General features: G+C 60.7%; 1 protein-coding gene across 1 annotated transcript; it reads left to right on the top strand.

Moving 5' to 3' along the window:
- Positions 1-8,544: 8,544 nt before the first annotated feature.
- On the top strand, positions 8,545-19,063 carry TSC22D4 (TSC22 domain family member 4). Its single transcript, XM_063137641.1, has 4 exons — positions 8,545-9,446; positions 10,716-10,879; positions 18,018-18,069; positions 18,733-19,063. The coding sequence occupies exons 1-4, from the start codon at positions 8,676-8,678 to the stop codon at positions 18,931-18,933; spliced, it is 1,188 nt and encodes a 395-aa protein (XP_062993711.1). The 5' UTR covers positions 8,545-8,675; the 3' UTR covers positions 18,934-19,063.
- The last annotated feature ends 8,146 nt before the right edge of the window (positions 19,064-27,209 follow it).

The following is a 27,209-nucleotide window of genomic DNA, read 5'->3' as shown; positions in this document are numbered from 1 at the left end:
GCGGCGGCCCACGCCAGCAGTCGCCCACGGGAGACGATGGGTGCTTTTGCTGACGGGGCGCTTCTGCCCCTGCCTTCGAAGGGAGAAGAAAGCCGTCTCTGCCGGAGGAGGACGCGGGAGGAGGGAGGGAAGGGGGGACCGAGCTCGGACCGAGGGGAGCGTGAGCCAGGCCTGGCCGGCCGCCTGCCTGCCTTCCTGGAAAACCAGGGGGCCGTGGGAGCCACTGTCAACCTGAGGCCCCACTTCCAGCTCCACCAGACGTCCCCCCCCCCCCCCGCCGGCATCCCTCAGGCTCATGCCCGGCCCATCTCAGTGCCCCCCCCGCTAGGGTCCCCACGTACCTGCTGGGCGGGTGCCCCTGCCCCTGCCGCGGAGGGGGGGCTACCTGGGGGGGCCGCTGGGGCTGGCGCTGTGGGGCATCGCCCCCGCCTCGGCCCCCGGCGACTCTCGGCCCCCGCTGCTGCTGCTGCTGCTGCTTCCTCCAACTCCTCCTCCTCCTCCTCCTCCTCCTCATGGGGGAGAGGGCGGCGGCGGCGGCGGCAGGGGTCCGTCTCCTGCTCCGGCGCCCGGGAGCCGCGGGCGGGGGTCCCCACCGCAGTGCCGGGGGCTCGGCTTAGGGGGGTCGGCCCTCCATGCGACGCCAGTCGCGGCGGGCCTGGCTCGAAGGGTGGGGCCCTTTATGAGGCTGTGGGCGAGAGAAGGGGCTGAGCGGAGCCGTCGGGGCCGCGCGCGCGCGGGGGGAGGCGTATTCCACCCCCCCCGGGCGGGCCCCCCCAGGCCGCGCGCCGCCCCGCGCCAGCCCCCCGCCCCGCCCGGCCTCCCGGCAGCGCCCCCCCGCCGCCGGCCCAGCCCCGGGGCCCCCGGAGCCCCCACGGACCTGCCGCGCCTCGGAGGGCCCCCGCGCCTGCCGCCGCCGCCGCTCGCTTCGCCGCCGCCTGCTGCTTGCCCATCACCGCCGCCGCCGCCGCCGCCGCCGCCGTCCTCCTGCTCCTCCCGTTGCCGCGGCGACGTTGCCGGGCGGGGCTGAGCCACAGGACCACCCTGGGCTGGGCTGGGCTGGGCTGGGCAGCGGCGGCGGCGGCCGAGGGGCTTCGTCCTTGCCCGCCCGACTCCCGCAGCGCCCCCGCTCACCTGGCCTCGTCACGGCTGCTCCGCCGTCCTCCGCCCCATCCTCGCGGGCTCCCTCCGGCTGACGCAGCGTCGCGGCGGCGGTGGCGGCGGCGCCTCCCTCCGCCCAGCAGCCGGCGAGCGAGCGGGCGAGCGGGCGGGCGGCACCGGGGAGGCGCGGAGACCCCGGCCGCCGCAAGCGGGGCAAGCAGGTCAGGCGGCGGCGGGGCGGCGAGGGGTCGGGCACCGGGCGCCCTCGCGCCCTCCTCGGCCCACCACTCCCCTTGGCCCCGGGCAGCTCCTCCTGCTCCTGCTCCTGCTCCCCCCGCGGCCCCGCCAGCCAGCCCCGGATGCACCCGGTGCCCGCCTCGGGAGCGCCTGCGGCCCCGCCTCTGTGGCGACCCTTGCCACCCTCAGGCGGCCTGGGGGCAGGGGGTGGGGGTCGAGCAGGCCCGGGGCCTTCTGGGCGCAGCGCACAGCGGGACCCGCCTTTGGCCCGGCGGTTACCCCGGAGCCCGCGCCCTGCGCTTGGCCCAAAGGCCTTCCGTGGGCCGCCTGCCTTCTCTCCCAGCCCCGGGCGAGCCGGGAGGAGGGAAGCCGCCCTTGCGGCCGCCGCCACCTCCTCCTCCTCCTCCTCCTCCTCCCCCGAGTTCTGGCGATCCCCTTACAGGCTCAAGAAGGGCTCCTTCCCCGACCTCCTGGCCAAGCCTCGAAATGCTGGGAAATGCAAAGGGGTGAAGGAAACAAGCTGGCATTTCTCATTGAGCGAGGAGGAGGAGGAGAAGGGGAAGAAGAAGAAGAAGAAGAAGAAGAAGAAGAAGAAGAAGAAGAAGAAGAAGAAGAAGAAGAAGAAGAAGAAGAAGACAAGCCGCTGTCTAGGCAGAGCGGCTGCCTTTGAGGTCTTCCTAGAAGCCAGGGGATCCCTGCTGCTGCTGCGTGCAAAGGCGTGTTTGGGTGTGGCTGGAAAAGAAGCTAGAAGAGCGACACAACTGCTAGGCCTCTGGGACTCCTTGGACACTTGCTAACCGGCCGATGGCCCACAGGGCGCTCTCCTCCTCCTCCTCCTCCTCCTCCAGATGCCTGAAAGGAAGGCCTCCTTCCGCCAGGAATTAATGGAGCCAGCAAAGCCCGGGAAAGACAGCTCCTTCCTCTGTGAAGACCCCGGGTTGAAATCCTTGCTCAGCCTCAGACCAAAACCTCTTGCTCGGCCTCAGCTCCCTCCCGCCACTCCACGCACGCTGGAGACGTTAGGTGAGGGTGAGTGGATGGGAGCAATGGCAGAGCGAGGGTTGCAAGCAGCAGGCAGTTCCACAGGGCAAAGGGATTGCCGGCAGCCTCCTGCAAGAGAACTTTGGGAACTTCCCTGGGCCCAGGCCCTTCGGCTCCGGTTCCCGGGGTTCCCTGCTCCTAGCCGGAACTCTACTCTGTTTGGGAGTGGAGAACATGCGTCCGTGCAGCTGTTGCAGCCTGGAAGTGCCGGGATGCTGTCACTGAATCCAATTTGGCTTTGTGCACGTTGTGGGTCTCCTCTCTGTCACAATCCATTGCCGCGTGGCTGCAGCCACTTTTTTTTTGCTCCTGAGAAAGGATGTCGTAGAGCTGGAAAAGGGCCCCACCAAATGAGGAAGGGGCTGCAGCATCTCCCCCATGAAGAAAGGTTACAACATTTTAGGCTCTTTAAGGTTACAAAAAGAGGCAAGCATCTGAAGACACGATTATTGCGGAAGAGGAAGTAATGCCTGGTGTAGAGAAGAAAGCGGAGGGGAAGATTTGCTCTCTGGGTCTCAAAATACAAGTCTGGGAGGATCGAGAAGAGATCCCGGCCCTCCTCTGTGTGACAACCTTTGAACCACTCTTCAAATACTTGAAAGGTTGTCACACAGAGGAGGGCCAGGATCTCTTCTCGATCCTCCTAGAGTGCAGGACATGGAATAACGGGCTCAAGTTAAAGGAAGCCAGATTCCGGCTGGACATCAGGAAAAACTTCCTGACTGTTAGAGCAGTACGACAATGGAACCAGTTCCCTAGGGAGGTTGTGGGCTCTCCCACACTGGAGACCTTCAAGAGGCAGCTGGACAACTATCTGTCAGGGATGCTTTAGGGTGGATTCCTGCATTGAGAAGGGGGCGCTGGACTCGATGGCCTTAAGAGGCCCCTTCCAACTCTGCTATTCTATGATTCTATGATAAGTCCCCGAAGGGCTCTTCCCTGGAGCTGAATGGCGGGGGATTCAGGACAGATAAAAGGAAGGACTTATTTACACAGCGCAGGGTTAAACTGTGGGATTTGATACCACAAGATGTTGAGAATCACGGCCACCAACTTGTACACTGTGGGACAGAAAGCTGGGCTAGAGAGGCCCTGGGTCTGATCCAGCACTGTTCTTATGTCCTGCATTCTCCTCACTTTCCCCGTGTGAAGCACACACACACCCCACCTCCTTCAGCATAGAAGTGTAGTTGCACATTCCCTCTTTCTGTTTTCAGTGCTGGAGCAAAAAGAAGGTTGGCGGGGGCCCGGGGGGGGGTGCACATGAAAAGGCTTCTTGCCTGTGGCTAGGATATTTTTTAACAATATGAAGAAGTCCGGATGAATTTACCTTTCCCCAGCGGTCTGGTCTTGTGAATGAGCTGATGTTCCAAGCGATTATGCCTGACCTGGAAAGTCTTTGATAAACATGAGACTAATCTGGATTTATTGTTGTGTTGCAATGTGAGCAGATTCTAGAGGATTTAACAACACTGCAAAGTACACATGAGTGACTGGAAAAGGCAACCCAGATTTGTGGGTCCAGCAATGGACTCTGTAGTGCCGCTGCCTCTGGGGATGTATTCTGGAATGCTAGTCCCAAAACAGGCTGTGGCTGAGAGATACTAGCCCAAGAAGCACTTCATTGCAAGCCCAGACATTCTTACCGCAGAACCTGGCTTTGCACCGGAACTTCTTAAATAATGTCACTAAGCATGTGCAAAGTGCTTCTCCCTCGTCACCAAATTGCTACACGTGCCTGGGACGTTAGGGGAGTTGTCTTGGCAGGTGTGATTCCTGGCGGCCCTTTATTTAGAAGTGAAGTACAGCCCCCACAGGCCCCTTGCTTGAGGCTCAGGATCATGCAGCCAGCTCTGGGGGGGAACGGGGACGACGGCCACTTAGACAGAAGAAGAAGAAGACGAAGAAGAAGAAGAAGAAGAAGAAGAAGAAGAAGAAGAAGAAGAAGAGGAAGAAGAAGAAAGGCGGCTCTTTGCAAAGGAAGGGGGTGATGCTCCCATCTGCTGGCCAATGTGAGCAACTACAGCCAAAGATGGTCAAGCAGGCAGCCATAAGCTTCTGGGCTAACTTTCCCCAACCTGGTGCACCCCAGAGGTGGTGGACTTCATCTCCCATCACCCCCAGTCTGCTGGATGGGAATAATGGGGAGTTGCAGTCCGACACCTCTGGAGGGCAAACCAAGGAGGGAGACTGAGGAGATGGCGATGCCAGTCCGCCAGGTGGCAGCAGCGTCTCATGATGGTCCTCTTCAGACCCCGTGACAGGTAGTGGCTCTTTCAGCCACCAGAATCTATTCCCAGGTGGGATGCAGCAGCAGCACTGGGATGCCGCTCCTCCTGCCCCCGCCGACCCCCTACGTGCTCCTTCCACCTGTCTTGTCCACCCAAGGCAGACTGGGGGAACCGGGGGGGGGGGGCTGATCCCCATCGCCACGTCTACGTTCTGTGCAGGGACTGGCCACGGTGGGAGGCCGGTCCTGAGGCCAGCCCCTCTACTGCAGCCCCCTCCCTTTCCAACCCCCTTTGTGTGACCCTGAGAGAGCCAAGGCTAGACGTCCAGTGACGGGTGACCTCGGACCTTTGGGTGGTCGGATCCTGGCTTCAGGGCGGGCCCCCTCTCGCCATTCCCTGCTCCCAGCCTGCCTGCCCTCGAGGGCCCTCTGTGGCAGCCGCTGCCTCTCGGCTGTGGCGGCTTCACTCCTGCTCGCACCGCTCTACGGGGTGGGGGTGGGTGCAGGGTTTGCTCTCACAGAGAAGCGGTAGTTTTTAGGAACCTGCTCTATGGGACCTGCCTTGGCCCATCTAGGCCAGCCTTGCCGACACTGACTGGCAGCAGCCGTGGCTCTCCAGGGTTTCAGCAGGACTCTTTCCTCGCCTTCCCTGGAGATGCCGGGCGTTGCACTTGGGACCCTCGGTATGCAGAGCAGGGGCTCCCCCGCGGAGCCACGGCCCTCGAGGCCCTGCCCTGCCCCGCCTGGTAGAGGAAGAGGAGGATGCGTTCACCCCCTTTCCTTCACCCACATCAGGTGGTGGCCCTGCTCCTAGGGAGATAATCCCCTATTTCCGATCCCCCACAAGCCCTTAAGCGTGTTATTTTCTTGGGCTGATACGGATTAGCCTCTGAGCACCTTTCACGCTCTGTCTTCTCGCCAGGAATGCTCGGGGGCCGGGGAGGGGGCCCTTGACAAGGGCTTGTGGGGACCCCCAAGCCCCTCTCCGCCAGGTGTCATCCTGCTCCTGCCCCTCGGTCCATCCCAGCTCCCCCAGTCCTAAGCTGCCTCTTGGGCTGGGTTTGCTAAGGAACGTCCCCCCCCCAGGAACCCCAGAGGAGGGAGGGGACACAGGAGGCGCAGCAGCAGCTACGGGGTGGGTGGGTTCTTATCTCCTTCCAGCCTGGTGTTTTTGCTGAGGACTGGCACCAAAAGAAGGGGGCTTTCCAGTGAGGAGGAGAAAGATGGCATTAATGGGCCGTCGAGGGTTCCAAGGCGTAGCAGAGAACAGCAGGACCAGATTGAGGTGGGCCCAACTCATCCAGCCTCCTCTGCCCCACGCCCCAAAGCCCACAAGGTGCAGTAGGGTGGTGGCCGTGGGCCGCTACAGTCTCCCCTGCATAGACGCTGGGGAGAAGGCTCTGCCTGTGCCCCCTCACCACCAGCCTCTCAGCAACCCAAGGCTACGAAGTTGGCAACTTACACCTCCTTTGGAGGGGACCAGGACCGCCCATGGCAGCCCAGACCGTGCGCCTTTCCCTTACTCTCGAGGGGGATGCTTTGGTTTTCATTGTTCAGAGGGGAGGGAAAGGCACGCTGCGTACCTGAGGATGGCAACGGGACAGGGCCTTTTCAGTGGTGGCCCCCCAATTATGGAATGATCTCGATGAAGAGAGATCATTCCATAATGGCACCAACATTGTGATCTTTTCAGCGCCAGGTCAAGACCTTTCTCTTCTCCCAAGCATTTAACAACATATGCTAAATTTGTTTTTAATGGACCCCAGAACTGTTGTTGTTTAAAATGGATACTGTTTTATACTGTTATATATATAGATGGTTTAAAATTTTGTATATTTGTTTTTAATGTCTGTTTTTAACTTTTGTAAACCGCCCAGAGAGCTTTGGCTATGGGGCAGTATATAAATTTAATAAACAAACACACACACACACTCATAGGTACCGTTCTTTGCTTCGCAGGCTTAAGGCACAAAGGCGGTGTGCTTCATCCCTGGGCTTGCGTTCCCTGCCTTTTCTATCCATGCCAGCAGAGAGGGACGTCCTTCCAGGCCCTGCCCTCCCTCTCTGACGGTGGTGCATGGTGACGATTTATGCTGAGGGCAGGAGGGAAAAGAAGGGGAGCCTGGCTTAATCCAGAGCCAGTGCGTAAGTTCAGGATGGGCAGAACATGTGGAAGGGCGTGTCCTGGAGCATGTGCAGAGTGCCTTTCCCTCACTGCTGGGAAACCGCACCTGTGGGATCGGAGCATTTCCAGGTGGGCTTGTGTTATCAAATGAAACCTCTCCCCCTCCCCCCGCCGTTTTAGTAACAGGCCCCTCTTGGGAATGTGTGGGCCTCGTCTGGTTCGGACTCTGGGACCACTGTTTCATCCCTAATGTGTAGAGTCTCCCAGACATTGGACTTTGGCTCCCATCATCCATGCCTTGGGGCATGCGGATTGGGAGAGATGGGGCTTGTAGTCCCAAAGCTTCTGGGTTGCTCCTAATCCTTTGGTCCAGCCTTCCTTAATCTGGTGCCCTGCAGATGTGTTAGGCCACAGCTAGACCTCAGGTTTATCCTGGGCTCATCCCGGGTCCGCCCCTGCCTGAGCACTGGATCCCCTGTGTGTCACCTAGAGGAACAGCTTTGACCCGTGGACGATCCAGGGATAAACCTGAGGTCTAGCCATGGCCTTAGACTACAACTCCCATGATTCCCAGCCATGGGGAAAGGCCAACCCGCGTTCCTACGGCTGTGCCCCCGCCTTACTCCCTCCTCGTTCCCCTCTGCAAAGAGAAGGTGCTGGAGCGCACGGAGGCCCGTGAGGAGGGTTCCGGGGGGAGGAAAGCGCCGTCTCCTCCCCGAAGCTGCCCCTTGTCAAGTAGCAGCAAGAAGCGCATGCCTGGGCATGTGCAGAATGCCGCTCCCAGGGAGCGGCGCCTTCCTGAGCAGCACCTGTCCCCTGCGGCCGGCCTGGCTGGGGCAGCTGCCGGGGCCGCCCTCCCTGGCCCGGCCGGGCTCTTCCGCCTGGGCCGCGGCGCCCAGAGCCGGGGAGGCGTCAGCTGCCGGCGCAGGGGCCGCTCGAGAGGCGGGCCCCGATCCGCGGAGCTCCTCGGGCAGGCCTGTCCCAACCCATCAGGGAGCCGTGCCGTGCCGTGCCGTGCCGTCCAGCAGCAGCAGCAGCAGCAGCAGCCGCCCAAGGCCCGGCGGCGGAGGGGCAGGACCGCAAGGGTTAAGCCGGCGCTGGCGGTGCCGGAGGGGTTAAGCCGGCGCTGGCTCGGCCCCAGCTTGGGGCGGGAGGGAGGGGGCGCGGGCGAGGGAGGGGGCGGCAGCCAGTCAGCTGGTTGGGAGGGGGCCGGACTTCCTGGTGCTGGGCTTGTCAACAGCCAGAGGAAAGCAGGCGAGGAGCAGCGGAGCCGCCGCGGCAGAAGCGCAGGAGGCGGCGGCGGCGGCGGCGGCGATCTCCGGGCCAGGGGCTGGGCTGGGCTGGGCGGGGGCCGAGCGGGGGCCGAGGAGCCAGCCCCCCCCGCCTCCCGAAGCCCCGGCGCTGAGCCAGCAGCCTCCGGGCGAACTTCGGGCAACTTTGCGCACCGAAGGCGCGGCCTTCCGACCGAGCTCCCCGGAGCGCTCGCCGTCTCTCGCGGAGGGGGCCGGGGGCCGGAGCGAGCCCCCACCCCCGGGGGGGAGCCAGGATGCCCCCTGGAGCAGCCCCGGCGCGCCTCGGAGCGTAGCCCAGCCGCCGCCGCCACCCCACCCCACCCCACCCGAGACCGCTCCGGCGCCCCCACGACACCCAACCGCCGGAGCAGCCGCGGGAAGCGTTCCAGCCGGGCGAGCGCTCGCCATGTGGACTTGCCCGGCCGGGGGGGGGCCTTAGGCCCGCGGCACCAAGGCCGAGCTCTCCCTTGCAGGCCTGGCATGTGGCCGGGGGCCCCCGGAGGGTGGCATCCGGGCCGGCCTGCCGTCCCTCGGCTTTGAATCTGGCAGTGCCATGGCCTGGCAGCAGACGGCTCGGCGGCCCCGGTAGCCCGGCGGGCTCCCTCCCGCGGCAAGCTGCCCCTGAGTTGCCCCTGGGCTTCCACTCGGGACCATGAGTGGCGGGAAGAAGAAGAGCGGCTTCAAGATCACCAGCGTCACTTCTGACTACGAGCAGAAAGAGGCTTCGCCCGCAGCGGAGGCCAAGGGGCCCGCCAGCCCCCGCGTCTCCCGGGGGCTGCTTTCCGCCGAGGAAGCGGACGCCGGAGAAGACGATGGCCACCGGGCCGACGGAGGAGGCGCTGGGCCCAGAAACGGGCCCTCGGCCCCCAGCTCCCCGGGGACGGCCCCGGTCAGCGTGGCCGGCTCTCGGTTCCGCGTGGTGAAACTGGACCAGGGCTCGGGCGAGCCGTACAAACGCGGGCGCTGGACTTGCCGGGATTTCTACGAGCAGGAGGTGGACCCCCACTTGGCGGGGCGGTTGGCGGATTCGGCGCGGCACCCGCAGTCCCTGGACTCCCGGCTGGAGGTGGCCGGCCTCCTGGCCAAGCCGCAGAGCCCCTACAGCCCCCAGCTGCACCGCCGAGGGGCGGGCCTGCAGTCCCAGCTGGTGCTGCCGGCCCCCGGCCCCTCGGGCCACCAGGCCCGCTCCCTGGGAGGTGGCTTACCTGTCCTCCTCCGCCCCGGCCGGACTCCCCCCAGCCCCGTGTCCCTCCGGAGCCCCCTGGCGGCGCTGGAAATGCGGCCGCCGGCTGTTGGAGATGGCCCCAAAGACCCCGGCGACCCCGTCCCGTCCAGCACCATCCCGACCCTGTTGGTGGAGGAGCATTTGCTGCCCAAGAGCGTCACGCAGCTGATCCCGCGGGGGGCGGAGGAGCGGCGCAAGGTGAGAGCCCGGCCCAGGCCCCGGGGGCTTTGCTGGGCGTGGGGGGGGTAGGAGCCCCCTGGGGGGGGTCCTCTGTCGACCTTGCTTCTCCAAGTCCCTCTGTTTCCCAGCTAGGAGGTGGAAACCCTGGGAACCGGAGCCGAGGGGCCTGGGCCCAGCGAAGTTCCCAAAGTTCTCTTGCGGGAGGCTGCCTGCGATCCCTTTGCCCTGCGGAACTGCCTGCTGCTTGCAACCCTCGCTTTGCCGTTGCTCCCATCCGCTCACGTCTCCAGCGTGCGTGGGGTGGTGGGAGGGAGCCGAGGCTGAGCAAGAGGGTTTGGTCTGAGGCTGAGCAAGGATTTGAACCCGGGTCCCTGAGACGCTCCAGCCCCCAGCCCCCTCTCCTTGAAGGCATAGGTGGCCCCCCAGCTGCTGAAGACGGCGGCCTTTCTGTGCGTGAGGCACACGGTGGGACAATCTCCCGACCAGGATGGTTGCCAGGATCTCTCCTCGATCCTCCCGGAGTGCAGGACACGGAATAACGGGCTCAAGTTAAAGGAAGCCAGATTCCAGCTGGACATCAGGAAAAACTTCCTGACTGTTAGAGCAGTACGACAATGGAACCAGTGACCTAGGGAGGTTGTGGGCTCTCCCACCCTAGAGGCCTTCAAGAGGCAGCTGGACAACCCTCTGTCAGGGATGCTTTAGGGTGGATTCCTGCACTGAGCAGGGGGTTGGACTTGATGGCCTTGTAGGCCCCTTCCAACTCTGCTGTTCTATGAGTCTATGATTCTAAGGCTACGATCTGGGCTGATTGAGGGGTGGGGTGGAGGCTAGGCGGGCCCATGGTGGAGGAGGGGGGCAGTGGGTTTTGGCGGAAGGTCCCTGCCCCACCGGAGGCTCCCGCTGGCAGTGTGGGGGGGGAACCCGGTTGCATCTTTCCCCAGCCCAAGACAAGGAGCCATTGTTGACTCACTTGGGGCTGGCTCGGAAGGAAGGAGCCGGGCCCCAGGGCCCCTCGGGAGCGAGACCCTCGGAAAGGGCGGGCGGGGCGGAACATTTGGCGGGGGGGGAGGCGAGGGGAGGGCGCCTTGTGCCACCCTCTGCTCCACCCCACTCCCACCCCCTGCAGCTCCCTTCCTAGAAATCCCGCTCTGTCCCTCCGGCCAAAAGACACAGATGCCCCTTGTTTCCGCCTCATCCGCCCCTGAGGCTGCTCGGATGAAGCCCCCCCCCCCCCCGTGACCCCGGGCCTCCCCCCTGGGCTCAGCTCTGCCTCTCTCCCGCCAGGCCTCGCCAAGAGAGTCCCGCTCGCGACCCTCCTCCCCGGCTCCCCCGCTTTTCCGAGATGCGAGCCCCGGCCGGAGAACCTCAGACCCCTTTGGCTCAGCCCGCTTCAGCCTGGCACGGTCCATGTTTGGCATGGGGGTGGCCCACGACGGTGACGACGACAGGTAGGACACCCAGCCTCTTGGTGTGTGTGGGGGGGAGTAGCTGCGGAGGAGGGGGGTTGGGGGCACCGAGGGACCCGGGCCCGGGGCAAAAAGGAGGCCGGGCCTGGGTAGGCGGGGGCCGCCCTGCCCTCTGCAGTCACCACGGCTCTGGCCCCACTGCTTGAGGGGCAGCCCCCCACGGGTGGAGTCCCAGCAGCTGCAGCCCAGCGGGTGGGCATGGGGGGCTGGCAGGGCGGTTCAGAGGGCCGGGGGACGCGCCCCGGCTGACCTGCCTCCCCTTTGGACTGAGCGGCCTTTCACTAACGGAGCGCAATCCTCGCGCCTCGAGTTCTAAAATGATAGGTGCTGGGGCCTAAGCCAAGCACGAGGACCTGGAAGCCTTTCCTCTCCGCAGACCATGTGTGCGTGTGCTGCTGTGGTTGCTCCCTGGGCAGGGGGAACTGCACTCCGTACATGCTCGAAGGGTTATGTGACAGGGCTGAGCCTTGTGGCTCGACGTGGCTCCTTGCGAAGCGTTGGTTCAGGGCGAAGGCCCTAGTAAGCGCCTTCTGCTGTGTGTGTGTGGGGGGGGGGGGGAGTTTTCAGACTTGGGTAAGAGGAAGGAAACGGGGGACGGACGGCGGTGTCATTGGGAGGAACGGATGTGTCCAAATGCGGTTTCAAGCGTTGGGGGGAGGCGGAGGGGGAGGGAGCGTTTCCCCAGCCGCCATAGGGCAGAATCGCCCGCCCATCCCGAGGCAGCAGGGGTTAGAATCTGACACTTCCTCGTCTCCCTCCCCACTCCCCTCGCCCCTCCCTCCCTGGAACAATCTGTCCGGAGCAGGCACATCTGTGCGGCCTCACGAGCGCTTGCGCCAGGGCCAGGCCTCCACGGCTCCTTCCTGGCCCAAATGATCTCTGTGTTGGGGGAGGGGACTTATGGGGCACCGCTAGAGGGGCAGCGGCTGGGGCGGGGCGGGGGAGAGGAGCCAAGTTGCTGGGCAGAGCTCCAAAGTCCTGCCCCCCCCCTTCCTTCCCCATCTGTGCTCAAAGGGAGTTTTGCAGCCATGAGGACTGGGAACATACTTGAAAAGCAGAGATTTTGGGGGGCTTCCAAGAAAGCCAGCCCCAGTTTCCACTGAGAAGCCTGGAGAGAGCCCTCACTGATCTGATCCCGCCTCCCTTCCCTCCCCCCCCACCCCTCAAGAGTGCCGCTGCCTCCCAGGTAGGTGAGGCACGCGCTGCTTCTGTGCCACTTGGCTATTTCCGTCTGGGCTCTGGGAATTTGCCAGTCCCCGCCGTGGGGCTGGAGGGATCTATTTCCAGCGTGACCCTCTGTGCCCGCTCTGCCCAAACGCCCTTTGCTGCCAGACCTGCCTCTCGTGTCACCTCTCCGAGCCCAGAGATCATAGAATCATAGAATAGCAGAGTTGGAAGGGGCCTTTAAGGCCATCGAGTCCAACCCCCTGCTCAATGCAGGAATCCACCCTAAAGCATCCCTGACAGAGGGTTGTCCAGCTGCCTCTTGAAGGCCTCTATGGTGGGAGAGCCCACCACCTCCCTAGGTCAGAGGTTCCATTGCTGTACTGCTCTAACAGTCAGGAAGTTTTTCCTGACGGCCAGCCGGAATCTGGCTTCCTGTGACTTGAGCCCATTATTCCATGTCCTGCACTCTGGGAGGATCGAGAAGAGAAGAGATCCTGGCCCTCCTCTGGGTGACAACCTTTTAAGTCCTTGAAGAGTGCTCTCATGTCTCCCCTCCATCTTCTCTTCTCCAGGCTAAACAGGCCCAGTCTTTTCAGTCTCTCTTCATAGGGCTTTGTTTCCAGACCCCTGATCATCTGGCTGAAGGCCTCAGACACAGCCTTTCTCCCCCCCCCCCCATTGCTCAGGCACCGGGCCCTGTGGCCACCAGCACCCCCCAGCACCCCCCGGGCCCAGGTGCCGCAGCTCCCTCAGATAACTGTGCCTGTGCACGCGGATCGGCCGCCCCGGGAAACAGCCCCCTGGCACTGCAGCCCTGGCAGGCGGTCCTCCCCCCCAAACCACTGGGAAGGGCTGTCCCGCCCCCCGGGCCCTCCCCTCCCCTCGGGCATAACCCCAAGCTCCGTTCCTTGCCCGTTCCTGCTCCCCCTCCCAGCCCCGCCACACGCCCGGAGCCAGTCAGCTGCGCACGTGCACAGACGGTGCCTGCACACCCACCCGGCCACACCTCTTCCTTCAGCCCCTTCCTTTGCACGCTTGTCTTCGCACTCCCGCCGCCTTGGGCCTTCCCCAATTTGCGGGAAATAATTAATTACATTTTTAAGCCCGCCCTTCCCGCAAGGTGCGCCGGGCCCGGGCCGAGCCCCCGACAGCCGTGGGGGAGAGAGACTGGCCAGCGGTCAGCCTGGGAGCCCCATGGCCGAGTGGGGATTTGCACCCAGGTCTCTGGCACTCTAGCTGCTGTGCCGCCCCAAACCCTGCTGCTTCCCCCTCTGCACATGCAGGCCCCTGGCCCGGCTGAGCGGCAGCCGTCTTCGCACGTCAGCCCGCCAAAGCTGGCGAGTGTGAAGAGAGGCGCTGAGCACAGGCTCATTGGCACGTTGTCCTCCTCCTCCTCCGCCCCCCGCAAGCCCCCCCCCAGCGCCTGCAGCGGGAGCGCCAGCGAGGCGAAAGGCGCGCGTTGTCCCTCTCTCCCGGGCGGCCAAGCCTGCGGGCGCCTCCGCCTGCGGGCCCCGTGCTATCCCCCACCCACATCCCTCTGAGAGAGGGCCGGGGTGGGGGGGAGCATCACCAAGACCCCCACCCGGTGGGGGGGGGGGACCCAGGCGAGTGTGGGCCAAGCCGCAGTGAGGAGGGGAGGCTGGCTCAAGCCGGCAGCCGCCACATTCCTCCCGGGATTTGACTCCGCTATTCTTAGCCGTGTTTACGCAAGGGCCGCAGCGAGGCCAGGACGGAGTAGCCAGTGGAGACGGGGACGGGGGCGTGGGCAGAGCCCCCCTGGGGTGGCAGGGCGCGTGGCCTCAGCCACGGAGCTCTTTCCCTGGCCAGCCCTGGGTGGGAAACTTGGCAGAGACTGCAGGCCTGGAGAGCCCCAGAAGACGTCCTCTGGTGAGGGGTGGAGGGGTGGAGCAGGAACAAAAGTGTGTGCTGCAGGGGGGGGGGGCTGAGTGGCAGGCGCCTGCGAGCATGTGCCCCTGCGTGGGGGGGGGGGCTTTGCAGCAGCCTCGCTCCTTCCTGCCAGCTGCTCCCACTGAGGTATGCCTTGGGGCAAAGGAGGCACCCGCTCCCTGCCACATCCAACCAGCAGGGCTGGTTCTTATGCTCACACTGTTCATGCCCCACTGACCACCCCCACCCCACCCCACCCCACCCCACACAGTGCCCAGGCTTGGGATTAACCCCTGGGGTGCCGGGCGCCCTGGGACACCTCCGCACGCCAGCCACCTTCAGCCAGGCCGAGAAGCACTGCTGCTGCCAGAAAAGGAGTCCCCGGGGGGGGAGGGGGCATCTAATCCCATCAGATGAGCAAGCTTTGGATTTAAACAGAGTTCTTTGCCAGGAAGGACTGAGGCGGAGAGGCTCGGCTTCCTCAGAGGAGAGGCGTGCGGGGGCCATTTTACCTCTGTCCCTACTGCCTAGCCACAGATTTATGCCTGTGCTTACTCAGTAAGGAGGGATACACACTCTGTGCCTACTCAGAGGCACTTTTCTTCTTTGCATGGCTTAGGGTGGGGGACAGTAGGTGCAGCACGCGTGCGCAGGGCCTCGAGGCGCTGAGCCCTTGCACCAGCCAGGGTGGGAAAGGACCTGGGACCTGCATTTTGTCCCGGGGGATGGGGGAGGAGGCATGCCGGATTGCCGGAAGTCAAGGCCGCTTGGATCGTGTCCCACCAGGAGGGGGAGGGCGCTTCCTCTTTTCACGGGCTTTCGGAAATAATCTGAAAGCGATCCAGGCGCCCAAACCTGTCCTCCTGGCGATTGGGTGGGCTTTGAGCACCGCACCACCACCAGGCCCTGGCTGCCCCACAGACAGTTCCCCCCAACAGGCCTCGTTGCCCTCGCTCTGGGGACCCCAGAGTCCTGGCCCAGGCACACCCACCCACACACCCACACCCACACACCCATCCACACCTTTCCTCCAGGTTGGACCGGATCCCGGGGTTCTCCTCCTCCCCTTCGCGCGCCTGGTCCTGGGTTATGTAACGCCTTTGGGCTCTGTTCCCAGTTCCCGCAGTCACATCCCCACCCCCTGGCATTCCCCCTCCCTGGATGGAACTGGCATAAACAGAGGGTGGCAGGTTTATAAAGGCCCCTTTGTGCCCCCCTCCCTCCCCCCCTCCCTGCTTGCCACATCGCAGCCAAGAACACGGCCGGGGTGAAGGGAAGGTGGAGACAGGAGGCCGAGGCCGGGAACCCCCCTGCGCTCGCCCGGCCCGGCCCCTTCGAGGCGGCTCCAGTTGGAGGGGTCTCTTCAGGGCAAGAGTCCTCGGTGGGCGGTGGGCATGGGGGGGTGGTGGCGGAAGTCAGGCACCGCTTGTGAGCTTTCGGATAGGCAAGTGCAGCTGAGCTCCCTGCTGCTGGGCTGGCTCCGTTCCCATAGTGGTGGCGGAGTCGGGGGGTGGGGGGGGAACGGACATACTCACACAACACACACACACAGACACACGCACACACAACACACAGCTTGGCCAATGGGAGTGAATGAGAGGGGGCCGAGAGCCAGGCACAGAGATGGCTATTTATGCTCAGCCAGGCAGCGCCGCCGGCCATCTCCGCACACAGCGCCCATCCTTCTCCCCTGTCCGGCGGCCGGGACTGCCTGCGGGAGCAGCCCTTCCGGGGGATTCCTGTCTCCATCGCGCACCTGGGAGGAGGACCCCCCCCCCGTAGGGAAGCAGCACCGGAGCAGGACCATGTAGGACCTCGGAGCAGAAGGGGACCGAGCCTTCTGGCCTGGGGGGACGAGATCAAGGACCAGAGCAGGGGAGGCTCTCACCGGCAGACTGCAGGGCGCCCGCTGCACGCCTGGGATTGAGGCCGTTTGTGCGCCAGGAGGTCAAGAGACTGAGGAGAGAGCAGGGGCGGCGGCTGCGGCGGCGGAGGAGCAGCGGCGCAGGGCCCCAGAAGGTCAGGGCCCCAGGAAAGGGGCCTCCGTGGGGTCTGGGCGGAGCGGCCATGTCGCTGGAGCGGGCGGGGCTGTCCGTCAAGTCCATGGTGAATGCGTTCGAGTCCCAGTGGGAGCCTCCGGGCTGCGGCTGCTGCTCGCTCCCTGCCTCGGGGGACCCGCATCGCTCCCGGCAGCGGGGCTGCACCTCCCCAGCCCTCTCCAGAGACGCGTCCCCTGCCCGGACCAGGCCCAGGGAGACCCCAAAAGGCCACAGGAAGTTGACTGGCCGAAAGAAAGAGGTGGACAAGACCCTTGTCTCCCTGCTGCTGGTCCTGCACAGGTAGTGGGGGCCGGGGGGGGGGGGCGGGGAGACGTCTGGGCAGGGGCGGGGGGGTGCGTTTGAGCAAGTGCGTGCATGAGAGGCGATGGAGGCGGTGGGAATTAATGGGAAAAGGGGGCACTGAGAGCAAGTGGGGGTCAGGTGCATAAGAATATTGGACCTGGACCTGAGGAAGCCGGGGTTCAAAGCCCACTGAGCCGCAAAGTTCGTTGGGTGCTCTCTCTCTCTCTCTCTCTCTCTCTCAGCCCGACCAACTCCACAGGTTGCTATGAAGACAGTGGGCAGGGGTGGGTGGACGGAGGGGCCCGTGCAGGATGCCTCTTTGTGCTCTTTGGAGGAAGGGTAAACGTCAGAGCGGTGACGGGCCAGGGGTAGTTCAAAGGGAGGATGAGGTCCAAGCGTGAGATTGGAACGGAGGGGTCCGGAACTGGCCACGGGTGCAGCTGGGGCGCTGGGCTGGGTGGACCTTTGGCCTAGCCCAGCAGGGCCACCCTGGAGTTCCCATGACTGGGGGAGCATTTCAGCGTTTGGGGCTGCCTGGGGAGGGGGCATAGAAACCAGGATGATCAGGGGTCTGGAAACAAAGCCCGATGAAGAGAGACTGAAAGAACTGGGCAGGTTTAGCCTGGAGAAGAGAAGACTGAGGGGAGACATGAGAGCACTCTTCAAATACTTGAAAGGTTGTCACACAGAGGAGGGCCAGGATCTCTTCTCCATCCTCCCAGAGTGCAGGACACGGAATAACGGGCTCAAGTTAAAGGAAGCCAGATTCCAGCTGGACATCAGGAAAAACTTCCTGACTGTTAGAGCAGTACAACAATGGAACCAGTGACCTAGGGAGGTTGTGGGCTCTCTCACACTAAAGGCCTTCAAGAGGCAGCTGGACAACCATCTGTCAGGGATGCTTTAGGGTGGATTCCTGCATTGAGCAGGGGGTTGGACTGGATGGCCTCAAAGGCCCCTTCCAACTCTGCTATTCTATGATTCTATGATTCTATGAAATGCTTGAGATAAGCGTCTGTGGGCTCGGGTCCCAAGAGGCATGTGGCTGGTGCCGGGCCCTGCAGGGTCTTTGCGTACGCGGCCCTGAAGGAGCGGCTCTACGGGCCACGTGGCAGCTAGCGGGTGAAACTGGGATTCTCACAATACGGCAATGGGAGATGGTGTACTGTGTGCTTGTTGGTTTAAGCGCTATACCACCTAACCGCCGAAGTTGTCTGGGGGAGGAGCCCTGCGCCCACACGGATGGGGCCAAGCTTGCGGTGCTAGTTTTGCATGATGCTCCATGCGCTAACTGGAGGCAGGGGGAGGGGGGCTGGGGTTCAGGCACCCCTGGAGCTGCACACCCTGAGCGGTGGAGGCCTTTCTTTGCTGGTCTCCTCAGGCGCAGATGCCTCAGGGGCAGGTGGAAGGCACACGGCACCTGTTCAGAGCCACTCGCATTGCGTTTTCAGGGTGGGGCCTGCAGTCATGGTTTTCTTTGGGGGGGGGCTGTGCAAGCACCTGCAGGAAGGTGTGGGAGTTGTTCAGGGCCATGATGCCCAACACGGTCCTATTTTGGGTAGTCGGGGTAACTCCGAAGGGGCCGAACTGGGCGCAGGGAGGCCTCGGGGGAAGCAGGCGTGGGGTGGTGGCAGCGGTGGTGATGGGGGGCGGGCGTGGCAGCTGCCCAGGGCTGGTGGCTCCTGCTTTGTCTCCTGATCGGCCTGTCCGTCTCTTTCCCACAGCGGAACCAACAGCAGCATGATCGCCATAGACAACAAGATTGAACAGGCCATGGTGAGTCCAGGGAGGGGGCCCCCGCCGGGCCACGCACCTTGCACACAGGGGCGGTGGCGGCACTGCTGGGGTAGCAGCCTCCGCGGTGCTCCTGGCGCGAGGGTGGGCAGGTGGCAACCCGGGCCCTCTTTGAGCCCTGTCGGCTGCTGCCGTTGCCTTGGGGCCCCTGCGTGACAGTGTTAATCCCCTTCGCGGCCCCTTTCCCCCCTTAAGTTTGTGGCCATTGTTGGTTCTGATTTGCATCCCTGCGTGGATCCCAAAATCCAGTCCCCTGGCAATCAAGGGATCCCAGCAGTGGCAGCTGAAATCAGTCCCTTTGTACATGCTCAGAGATACCCCTCTCATTCACATCTTTCAGGGCTCCACCCTGGCCCTTAGAATAGATCCTAGGGTTTATCTGCCTTTTCCCGGGGAAGAGGCCAGAGAGGTCGCCTGCTTGTCCGTCTCGGCTGCAGGATGCCAGGAAAGGCGGGCTGGAAGGTGTTGGGCAGCGGCTGAGCGACCGGCAGCTGGGCCTCAGAGCTGGAGATCCGGGGCCAAACAGCGGCACGTGGAGGTCACAAGCCCAGAGGAGAACAAGGAACGAGCCGGGCTCCTGGCTGCCTCGGGCCTCACGGCGTGCCTTCCGCCTGCCCCCCTGCCCCCCGCCCCCCGCCCCTCTAGGACCTGGTCAAGAGCCACCTGATGTTCGCCGTGCGGGAGGAGGTGGACCTGCTGAGGGAGCAGATCAAGGAGCTGTCGGAGCGCAACGCCTTGCTGGAGCAGGAGAACGCGCTGCTGCGCTCCCTCGCCAACACGGAGCAGCTGTCCCGGTTCCAGGCCCAGCTCCTCGCTGCCCGGGCCCCCTCCAGCGGCACCGCGTGACCCCCGGCTGCCAGGAGGGGGCGAGACTGGCACAAAGGGAGGCGCGTCGGGCAGGGGGCGCGGACTGATGGATTCCCGCAGATGTGAACGGGGTGGGCGGCTCGGCACCAGCACAGCTGGAGGGTGGGGGTGCGTGGGGGGGGGGTGCGCGTGTGAAACCGGCCTGGTGGGGTGGGGTGGGGCGGGGGGGAGGGGAGGGGAGGGGGAAAGAAGGGGGTCTACTAACCACAGCATGTGCCTTCAGTGGGTAGAATCAAAACTTGGTTTTACCCCCCAGCTCTGGGTGGGGATTGGGAGCTTTTATGGAAGACACGATTCCCAGCAGTGGAGGGGAGCTGCCAGGTTTGAGGTCTGCGCAAAGACTGGGGTGATCCCCTGCACCCCCAGACTGGCCAAGCTCCCCTCCCCCTGCCGATCTACTGGGATAGTTCTGCGATTGTCCCATAGGAATGGGGTGGGGAGAGTGGGGGTGTTTCAAGGGGCCACAGAGACGATTGGAAAGGAGGTCGAGGAGTGCAGGCCAGGGCAGGGGGGGACGGAGCTGGCCATAATTTTATATTCAGGACACTTTTGCAGTATTTCAGGTTATTATTAAAGTACAAAACTGCTAATGTCACTCTGTGTGGCGTGTGGTGATCTGGGCATTTTACAAGCAGCTCCTGGCAGGGTGTGAAAGCATCACGTCCAACTCTCCCCCCCCCCCATAATGCAAGGCTGGAGAGGCCACGTTGTCGTCCCCCCGCCCCCAAGACAGGCCTCTCGGTCCATGCGGGAGCTCCCCATAAGCAAGAGCAGGTCAAGCAGTGGGGGAAGTGTTTTTCGAGTACCGCAGCTGACTCCAGCGAGCGAGTCAAGCCAGATGCTACACCAGGAGAGACCCCACTTGCTGCACCCTGACCACAACCGCCAGCCGGCTTTGGAGCATGAGAATCCCCCCGCCCCCCAGCCCAATCCTTTGCCGCATGAATGTCAGAGCAGCAGCAGCAGCAGCAGCAGGGCCTCCGCCTCCTCAGCCGCTGCCCCGCCCCGCCCCAGGGGGGCCTGCATCTCCACACTGGGCGACGGAGGGCAGGGAGCAGTGGGGCGTGGGGACCGAAGCCGCGCAGAGCAGAGGTAGGGTGAGAAGGGCTATTGTTCGGCAGCTCCCGCCTCCCTCTTCCTCCCCAGGACCGCCGTGTTCCCACAGGGCTGGCACAAACAGTGCTGCAGGACAACAACACCCCCCCGCCCCGCCCCCACTTGCTGGAATGAAGAGCACCACGTCCAGGATGTGTTGCGGGGCAGCCCAGTCAAGGGATTGGCAGAGACTTGCCAGGGAAGCGCGCCGTGCTGGCTCCTTGCAAGACATAGTCCCAAAAGCCGGTCTGTGGCCTGGCACCAGGCCTGCCCGAAATGACCACCACCGCCCCTCCCCAGGTAGCGCACAGCAAATGGCAGCATCACCACCTCTGAGAGGAAGAAAAGGACGTACAGCGGAACCCTGCCCCATATGGGCCGGGGGCATTTGCTGACCAGCTGCCTCCTCTGTCCCTGCACACCACCCACTTTGGGTAGCGGAATCCTAGAATCGCAGAGTTGGAAGGGGCCTATAAGGCCATCGAGTCCAACCCCCTGCTCAGTGCAGGAATCCATCCTAACGTGAGTGGCCAGGCAGCCACGTTTGTCTGGGGAGGGAGCCAGGCCACGTATGCTGCTGTCGGGGAAGGCAGCGCCACCCAGGGTCACTGTCCAATCTGGCTTGCAGTTGGGGGGATCGAACAAGTCAGCAACCTGATCTTCAGGAAATGTCACTCGCACAGAGGTCCGCCTGGGCCAATATCTCTAGAGACAGACTGACTGCAAGCAGCCGGGAGGCACAGGGGCAAGAGGCCGAGGGGGGGTGTCAAAGGCCGAGCCCCCCCTCCTCAGGACGAAACGGGCAACCGCTGGATCGCACATCCCCGCCTCGGCTTTGTTCCTTGACCATACTGGTCCATGGAAGCTTCAAGCGGCGGTGTCCGTGGCAACCGCTCCCTAGCAACCACCTATCTCCCATCAGCATCCTTGTGTGAACATCATGGAGCTGTGGGGCTTCCCCCTGCTCTTACTGGCCTGGTGCTCGGTGAGCCACGTTCAGCTGAAGCGGGTGAGGGTCAGCGAACTGGGCCCGGTGCAGGCAGACAGGCCGGAGCCGACCTGCTCCCTTGGGACTGGAGACCAGGCGCCCGGCGAGCCGGACTGTCCGTTCCCACTGCTGCCCTGGGCCTTGTTTCTGGCCCTCTCCGGCTCTGTGGCCTTGTACCTCCTGTTCTCCAAGGGGCAAGAGGTGAGTCTAGGAGCGCAAAAGCGCCCACCGTGCCAGGTCAGAGCAGCCACACACACCCGCCCCCCCCCCTCTCTCGCTGTGGAGCCTTGCAGCCTTGTCTGCCATGTGTTTGTTTAGCTCTGCTCAGAAACTCTTTCTGCTGGCCACCATCACAACAGCCGGCGGCAACGAATCCCCGGGGGTAAATTACACACTGTCTGGAGAAGTCCTCCTTTTTGTTTGCCTTTAACCTGCTGCCTATCAATTTTAGCAGATGACCAAGTGTGCGTGTGGTTGGAGAGGCAGGGCGCACGCATTCCTCTGGGCCTCAGCCAGCCTTCCTGTTGGCCACCAGATGTGTTGGACTACAATGCCCCCTGGCAGGGGGATTCTGGGAGTTGTAATCCAACACCTCGGGAGGGCAACAGGTTGGAGAAGGCTGGTTTAAACCTTTGTTCATGGGGTCCTTAATCTGGATAATTTTTCATTGGCCTTTCTGCACTTCCCCCTGCTTTTGGCAGGCAGGGATTTCAAGATACGTCCCCTGCCTGCTCATTTCCTCCTCTAAGGCAGCCTTCGGGAAGTTATTTGGGGCAGTCAGTGTGGTGGTGAACTGGAGAAGGGGGGAACCAGTGGGATGGAATTGATGGGTGGGCTGCGCAGAGGGGTGCAGCTGGCACTTTGCTGCTGAAGGCAGGAGTTGAGGCTCAATCCTGCCTGGAAGGGGCACGTGGAAACCCTTCCTCCTAATCCCAACAACGGGAAGGGGGGGGTCTGTTTGGGGTTACTCCGTGGTGAGAAGTTACTCTGCACATGCTCAGAACAAAAACTTCCTTTTTATCTCACATGTTGCAGGAGTGGGCTCTGGCACTGAAAAATAGGCTTGGGCCCTGGCTCAAGATTACACCTTGGTTGAAAGACAGGTGCATTCTGCACATGTTCAGTGGCAAACCAGAGGTACTCTCCGTGTTATTAATTATTCCTCATGGACCAGAGCTGAGCCCTTGGGTTTCTCCTGGGTTATACTTTGGTGAAGCTGGGACTGACACTGACTGGGCTCTGGACCCAAAGGACATCTCTGCCCATCAATCAATCAATCAATCAATCCATCCCAGAATGCGCCGTATCACTGCTGTCACAGGTCCCTTGGTGTGTGGGTGTGTGCGGCAACGTCTGTGGTTCCACACACAGGGTGCAGGAGCTGGCTTGGACCCGGATGCCGTGTTGGAGGAGGAGGCCTTGCTGCACGAAGTCTCCGTAGTCCTCCACATCATCCGTCACTGGCTGTGGCAGATTGCGCAGGCCAGGAGGAAACACAAGCGCCTCCTGTGAGAGCCGCCCGAAGGGGCCACCGAGAAGCAGGCGCCCAAGCGCTGGATCAGAGCAGAGCAAGATCTACTGTGTGGGATGAGGAGGGGATAGATCTGTTCTGGGAGAGAACTTATGCTGATGAGGAATAAAGGAGGAGTGGAGGAAAACACCCACTTTTTGCGTGGCGTGTTTGCAGCTTGAGCCCCCAGTGGTGGTGGTTCTTCTTCCTCCTCCTCCTCCTCCTCCTCCTCCTCTTCCTCTTCTTCATCATCATCATCACCTTATTATTGTTATTATTAACAACAACCTAACAACAACAACAAATAATAAAATTTACATGTCACTTTCCACTGCAAAAGCAGTCTGGAAGCAATTTACACACACAAATTTCATTTATTTATTTATTTATTTATTTATTTATTACATTTTTATACCGCCCAATAGCCGAAGCTCTCTGGGTGGTTCACAAAAATTAAAACCATAGTAAAACAACCAACAGGTTAAAAGCACAAATACAAAATACAGTATAAAAAGCACAACCAGGATAAAAACCACGCAGCAAAATTGATATAAAATTAAAATACAGCTAAAAAGTTAAAACAGCAAAATTCAAATTCAAGTTAAAATTAAGTGTTAAAATACTGAGAATAAAAAGGTCTTCAGCTGGCGACGAAAGGAGTACAGTGTAGGCGCCAGGCGGACCTCTCTGGGGAGCTCATTCCATAACCGGGGTGCCACAGCGGATAAGGCCCTGCTCCTAGTAGCCACCTGCCTCGCTTCCTTTGGCAGGGGCTCACGGAGAAGGACCCCTGTAGATGATCTTAAGGTCCGGGCAGGTACATATGGGAGGAGGCGTTCCTTCAAAGAACCTGGCCCCAAACCGTTTAGGGCTTTAAATGTCAACACCAGCACAAATACAGAAATTCATAACTAATTTGTCAGAAAAACAGAAAATCAATATAAACCGTAACCACCATAAAAACATAATCTATAAACAATACAAGAAGTGTTAATCCACACATCTGTCTCTCTCCCCTCCCACCCCGCCACACCCCCAGCCTAGAATGAACATCACAAAACGGTTTGCAACAATTGGGCCATAACTAATGTCCGAAATGCTGGGAAAATGAGTACCTCTTTGCCTGATGTTGAAAAGATGACACTGTTGGCACCGGGCAAACTTCCTTGGACTGAATGTTCCATAAATGGGGGCCATCGCAGAAAAGGCACTTTCCAGAACTGATGCCCACCCCACCCCCAAGTTCCTTTTAGTGGGGACACATGGAGAATGGGTCTCTGAAGCCAACCTCAGGGACTGGGTAGGTTCATATTGGGAGAGGTGGTCCCAATATGAACCTACATTGAATTTCGCCCGGAAACAAATTGGCAACCAGTGCAGGTCAGCCAGGACCAGACTTACATGTTCACTTTGCCCTAGTCCTTGTCAACAACCTGCCAGCCGAATTTTGCACTAGCTGCAGTTTCTGAACCACCTTTGAAGGCAGCCCAAAATCTACCATCCATTGCAGTAATCTAACCTAGAGGTTATCAGAGCATAGACCAATCCGGATAGGAGTGCATCTGGGTCCCCAGCGGAAGCTGGTAGAAGGCACTCCGGACTCCGCGTCACGGAGGCCACCTGAGCCCCCAGGGACAGTGATGGATCCAGGAGCACCTCCAAGCGGCCCACCGGCTCCTTCAGGGGGAGTTTGACCCCCTATCCAGAGCGGGTTGCACTTTCCCCATCTCATGATCTCTAACAATTGGTAGATGAAAACAGGGCCCTTTTGGAGCACAACCCACGGTCCCCCTGATTGCAGGTTGCTGAAGGCTCTACTTTGTCTGAAGCATGTATTCATTTACTCTGCGAAGGCCTGTCCTCCTCTTCTGATTTAAAAACAAACAGAATTGTCTTCTTTGGTTTAAAGACATATATCATGGTTCTGCAATCTGACGTATACTGGCTGCTGCACTCTACCTGGCACAAGCATGCAGACCATACATGCCAGGTAGGCCTGGGGCGCTGGAAATGGTCTCCCCCTTTTCTCTGAAAGGCCTCCAAAGGGATTATATTGTTGCAGAATGAACACCGAGTAGGTCCCCATCCCAACCCATCCTGACACCTCTCCAGGACAAGATATCTGCGCACGGAGTTGCCCATTTGGCTCCCGTTCCCTGGCAAAGATGTCTGACTCAGCCACTTGGGCACCTGGGCCAGCCTGGCTTCTGCTGCCTTTGCAGCCTGTGGCCCACTGGCATTCTTCTCGGGAAGGACATGGGCGCTGCCTCTCCTGCCTCCATCTTGCCTCATCTTCCTTCTTTTCCCTGTGTGGAATTAAATGCTCAATGGTCCCAAATCAGGCCAAGGTGGCAGCTGGAAGTAGGACGAGGGGAGGCAAATTGTTGCCCAAGCAAAGGACTGTTTGGTTTAGGCATTATTTCCTGGCAAAAGCCTTTAAAAATGGAAGCTACCTAGTGTGGGGTGACCATATGACAACGAGGACAGGGCTCCTGTATCTTTAATAGTTCTATTGAAAAGAGAATTTCAGCAGGTGTCATTTGTATATACGGGGAGCCTGGTGAAATTTCCTCTTCATCACAACAGTGAAAGCTGCAGATGCCCTGCCCTCTTTTAAATCTGGTCCCTCTAGTATAGCTCCTGCAGCTTTAACTGTTGTGATGAAGAGGGAATTTCACCAGGTTCTCCGTATATACAAATGACTCCTGCTGAAATTCCCTTTTCTATGCAACTGTTAAAGTTACAGGAGCCCTGTCCTCCTTTTCATAGGGTCACCCTAACCTAGTGGATATCTCTTCTACCTTTGGGGGTATTTATTATTTTTATTGGATTTAATTAGTCTTACGTATTTTAAATGTCCATTTGTTCTTTTTAACAAAAAGCAGCATAAAATTAATGAACAAGGAAGGTTGCAATCTTATGTACGTTTAGACAGAGAAATGTGCTACAACTCCAGCAATTCTCCAGCCAGCCGTGTCCAATCATGCACAGGAAATCAGTTAATATCTCCTTATGGTGCAATGCTATGCATGTCTGTGCAGACGTAAGCCCCATTGAGCTCAATGGAACTTACTCCCAGGTAATTGCGCATAGGCTTGCAGCCCCACGGCACAATCCCACAGCGACGCTGCACCGGCTGAGGAACAGTGAGATGTGTCAGAAGCCCTGCTCAGCTGGCACGGCAGTGGGCACACTGGTGGTGCATCACCCCAGGCGCACCGCATCTCCCCCACCCGCAGGATTGGGGCCCATGGGTGGGGAGGCCGCTCTGCCTGGGCTTCCCAAATGATACGTTCAATGCAAGGCAGGGGCTGATTCGCTCAGTACTTGGAAAGTGAATCATTTATTAATGTTATTAAATGGACGTCTTGCCCTTTCACAAAAACGTGCCCAAAGGCACCTGTATGTAGTAAAGGCACATTATTAGAATGAGGAGGAGGAGGAGAAAGTGAGGCAGAAGTCAACGGTTCTGGTTCTGCCAATGGCCAAAGATCTGATGGGAGAGGCATCGTCATTATTATTTACAATATTTATATACCGCTCAATTATCTAACACAGGTTCCGGAGCAGTGGACAAAGGTGTAAGCAGTGGAAGAAAGAAGATTGAAAAAGAAAATTTAAATTGTTCAATTTAAAAACAAAGGAAGCAGAAAAACAGCGGCTAGTCCGTTGAGGAAGGCTGTTGCCAGAAGCAGCCTCCAGGGGCAGAGAGTTCCACAGGGAAGGCAGGGGCCACCACACGGAAGGCTCTTCTCCGGGTGGATCCCAATGGGCCCAGCGGCCCACCTGCAGCCACCAAGAGCAGGCCCTCCGGGGCCCCAGGGGCCGGGCAGGACAGGGAAGGGGGAAGGCGCGCTCTCAGGGATCCTGCTCCCAAGTTGTTTAGGGCTTGGGGCCAAAGTGCTGGATTTCTAGCACTGCTGGCCTATTTTTACGTGTGTGTGTGTGTGTGTGTATGTGTATGTATGTATATGTATATATATATATATATATATATATATATATATATATATATATATTAAGGTGTCCATATGAAAAGCAGGACAGGGCTCCTGTATCTTTAACAGGTGTATTGAAAAGGGAATTTCAGTAGGAGTTATTTGTATACCTGCAGCACCTGGTGAAACTCCCCCTTCATCGCAACAGTTAAAGCTGCAGGAGCTATACTAGAGTGACCAAAGAGGGCAGGGCTCCTGCAGCTTTAATTGTGGTGATGAAGAGGGAATTTCACCACGTTCTCCCTATATACAAATGACACCTGCTGGAATTCCCTTTTCAATACAGCTGTTAAAGATACAGGAGCCCTGTCCTCCTTTTCCTATGGACACCCGTGTGTGTGTGTATATATAAAAAACTGGTTTTCTCCCTTCAATTCCAAGGTTTAGCACTGTGAGGGGACGGACTACATTTCCCATGATGCCTAGCGGTGGGTGGCGAGCAGGCATGGATAAGGAGGAAAACGTCCGAGGCGTCTGCGCTTGCGCCAGACTCAAGGGAAGGGGGGGCTTTTCGGAGCGGCGCATGCGCCTGAAGCACTCCCTTCCCGGCGGCCCTTGGGAGGTCCTGTCTGGGTCGGCCGTTCCGCGCTCTCGCTCTTTCTCTCAACGGCCGCCGCCGCCGCCGCCGCCGCGCGGGCACGAGCACGGGCACGCGCTTCTCTGC

This window comes from Elgaria multicarinata, chromosome 11, assembly GCF_023053635.1.
Source record: "Elgaria multicarinata webbii isolate HBS135686 ecotype San Diego chromosome 11, rElgMul1.1.pri, whole genome shotgun sequence".
Classification (NCBI taxonomy): Eukaryota; Metazoa; Chordata; class Lepidosauria; order Squamata; family Anguidae; genus Elgaria; species Elgaria multicarinata.
The sequence above is the reverse complement of the archived record's forward strand: the minus strand, read 5'-3'. Positions and strand labels throughout refer to the sequence as shown.

Excerpts from the sequence above, each read along its gene's own strand:
- TSC22D4 (XM_063137641.1), top strand. The coding sequence starts at position 8,676 with ATGAGTGGCGGGAAGAAGAAGAGCGGCTTCAAGATCACCAGCGTCACT. Across the intron at positions 9,447-10,715 it reads GGGCGGAGGAGCGGCGCAAG|GCCTCGCCAAGAGAGTCCCG; the intron begins GTGAGAGCCCGG and ends CTCTCCCGCCAG. Across the intron at positions 18,070-18,732 it reads ACAAGATTGAACAGGCCATG|GACCTGGTCAAGAGCCACCT; the intron begins GTGAGTCCAGGG and ends CCGCCCCTCTAG.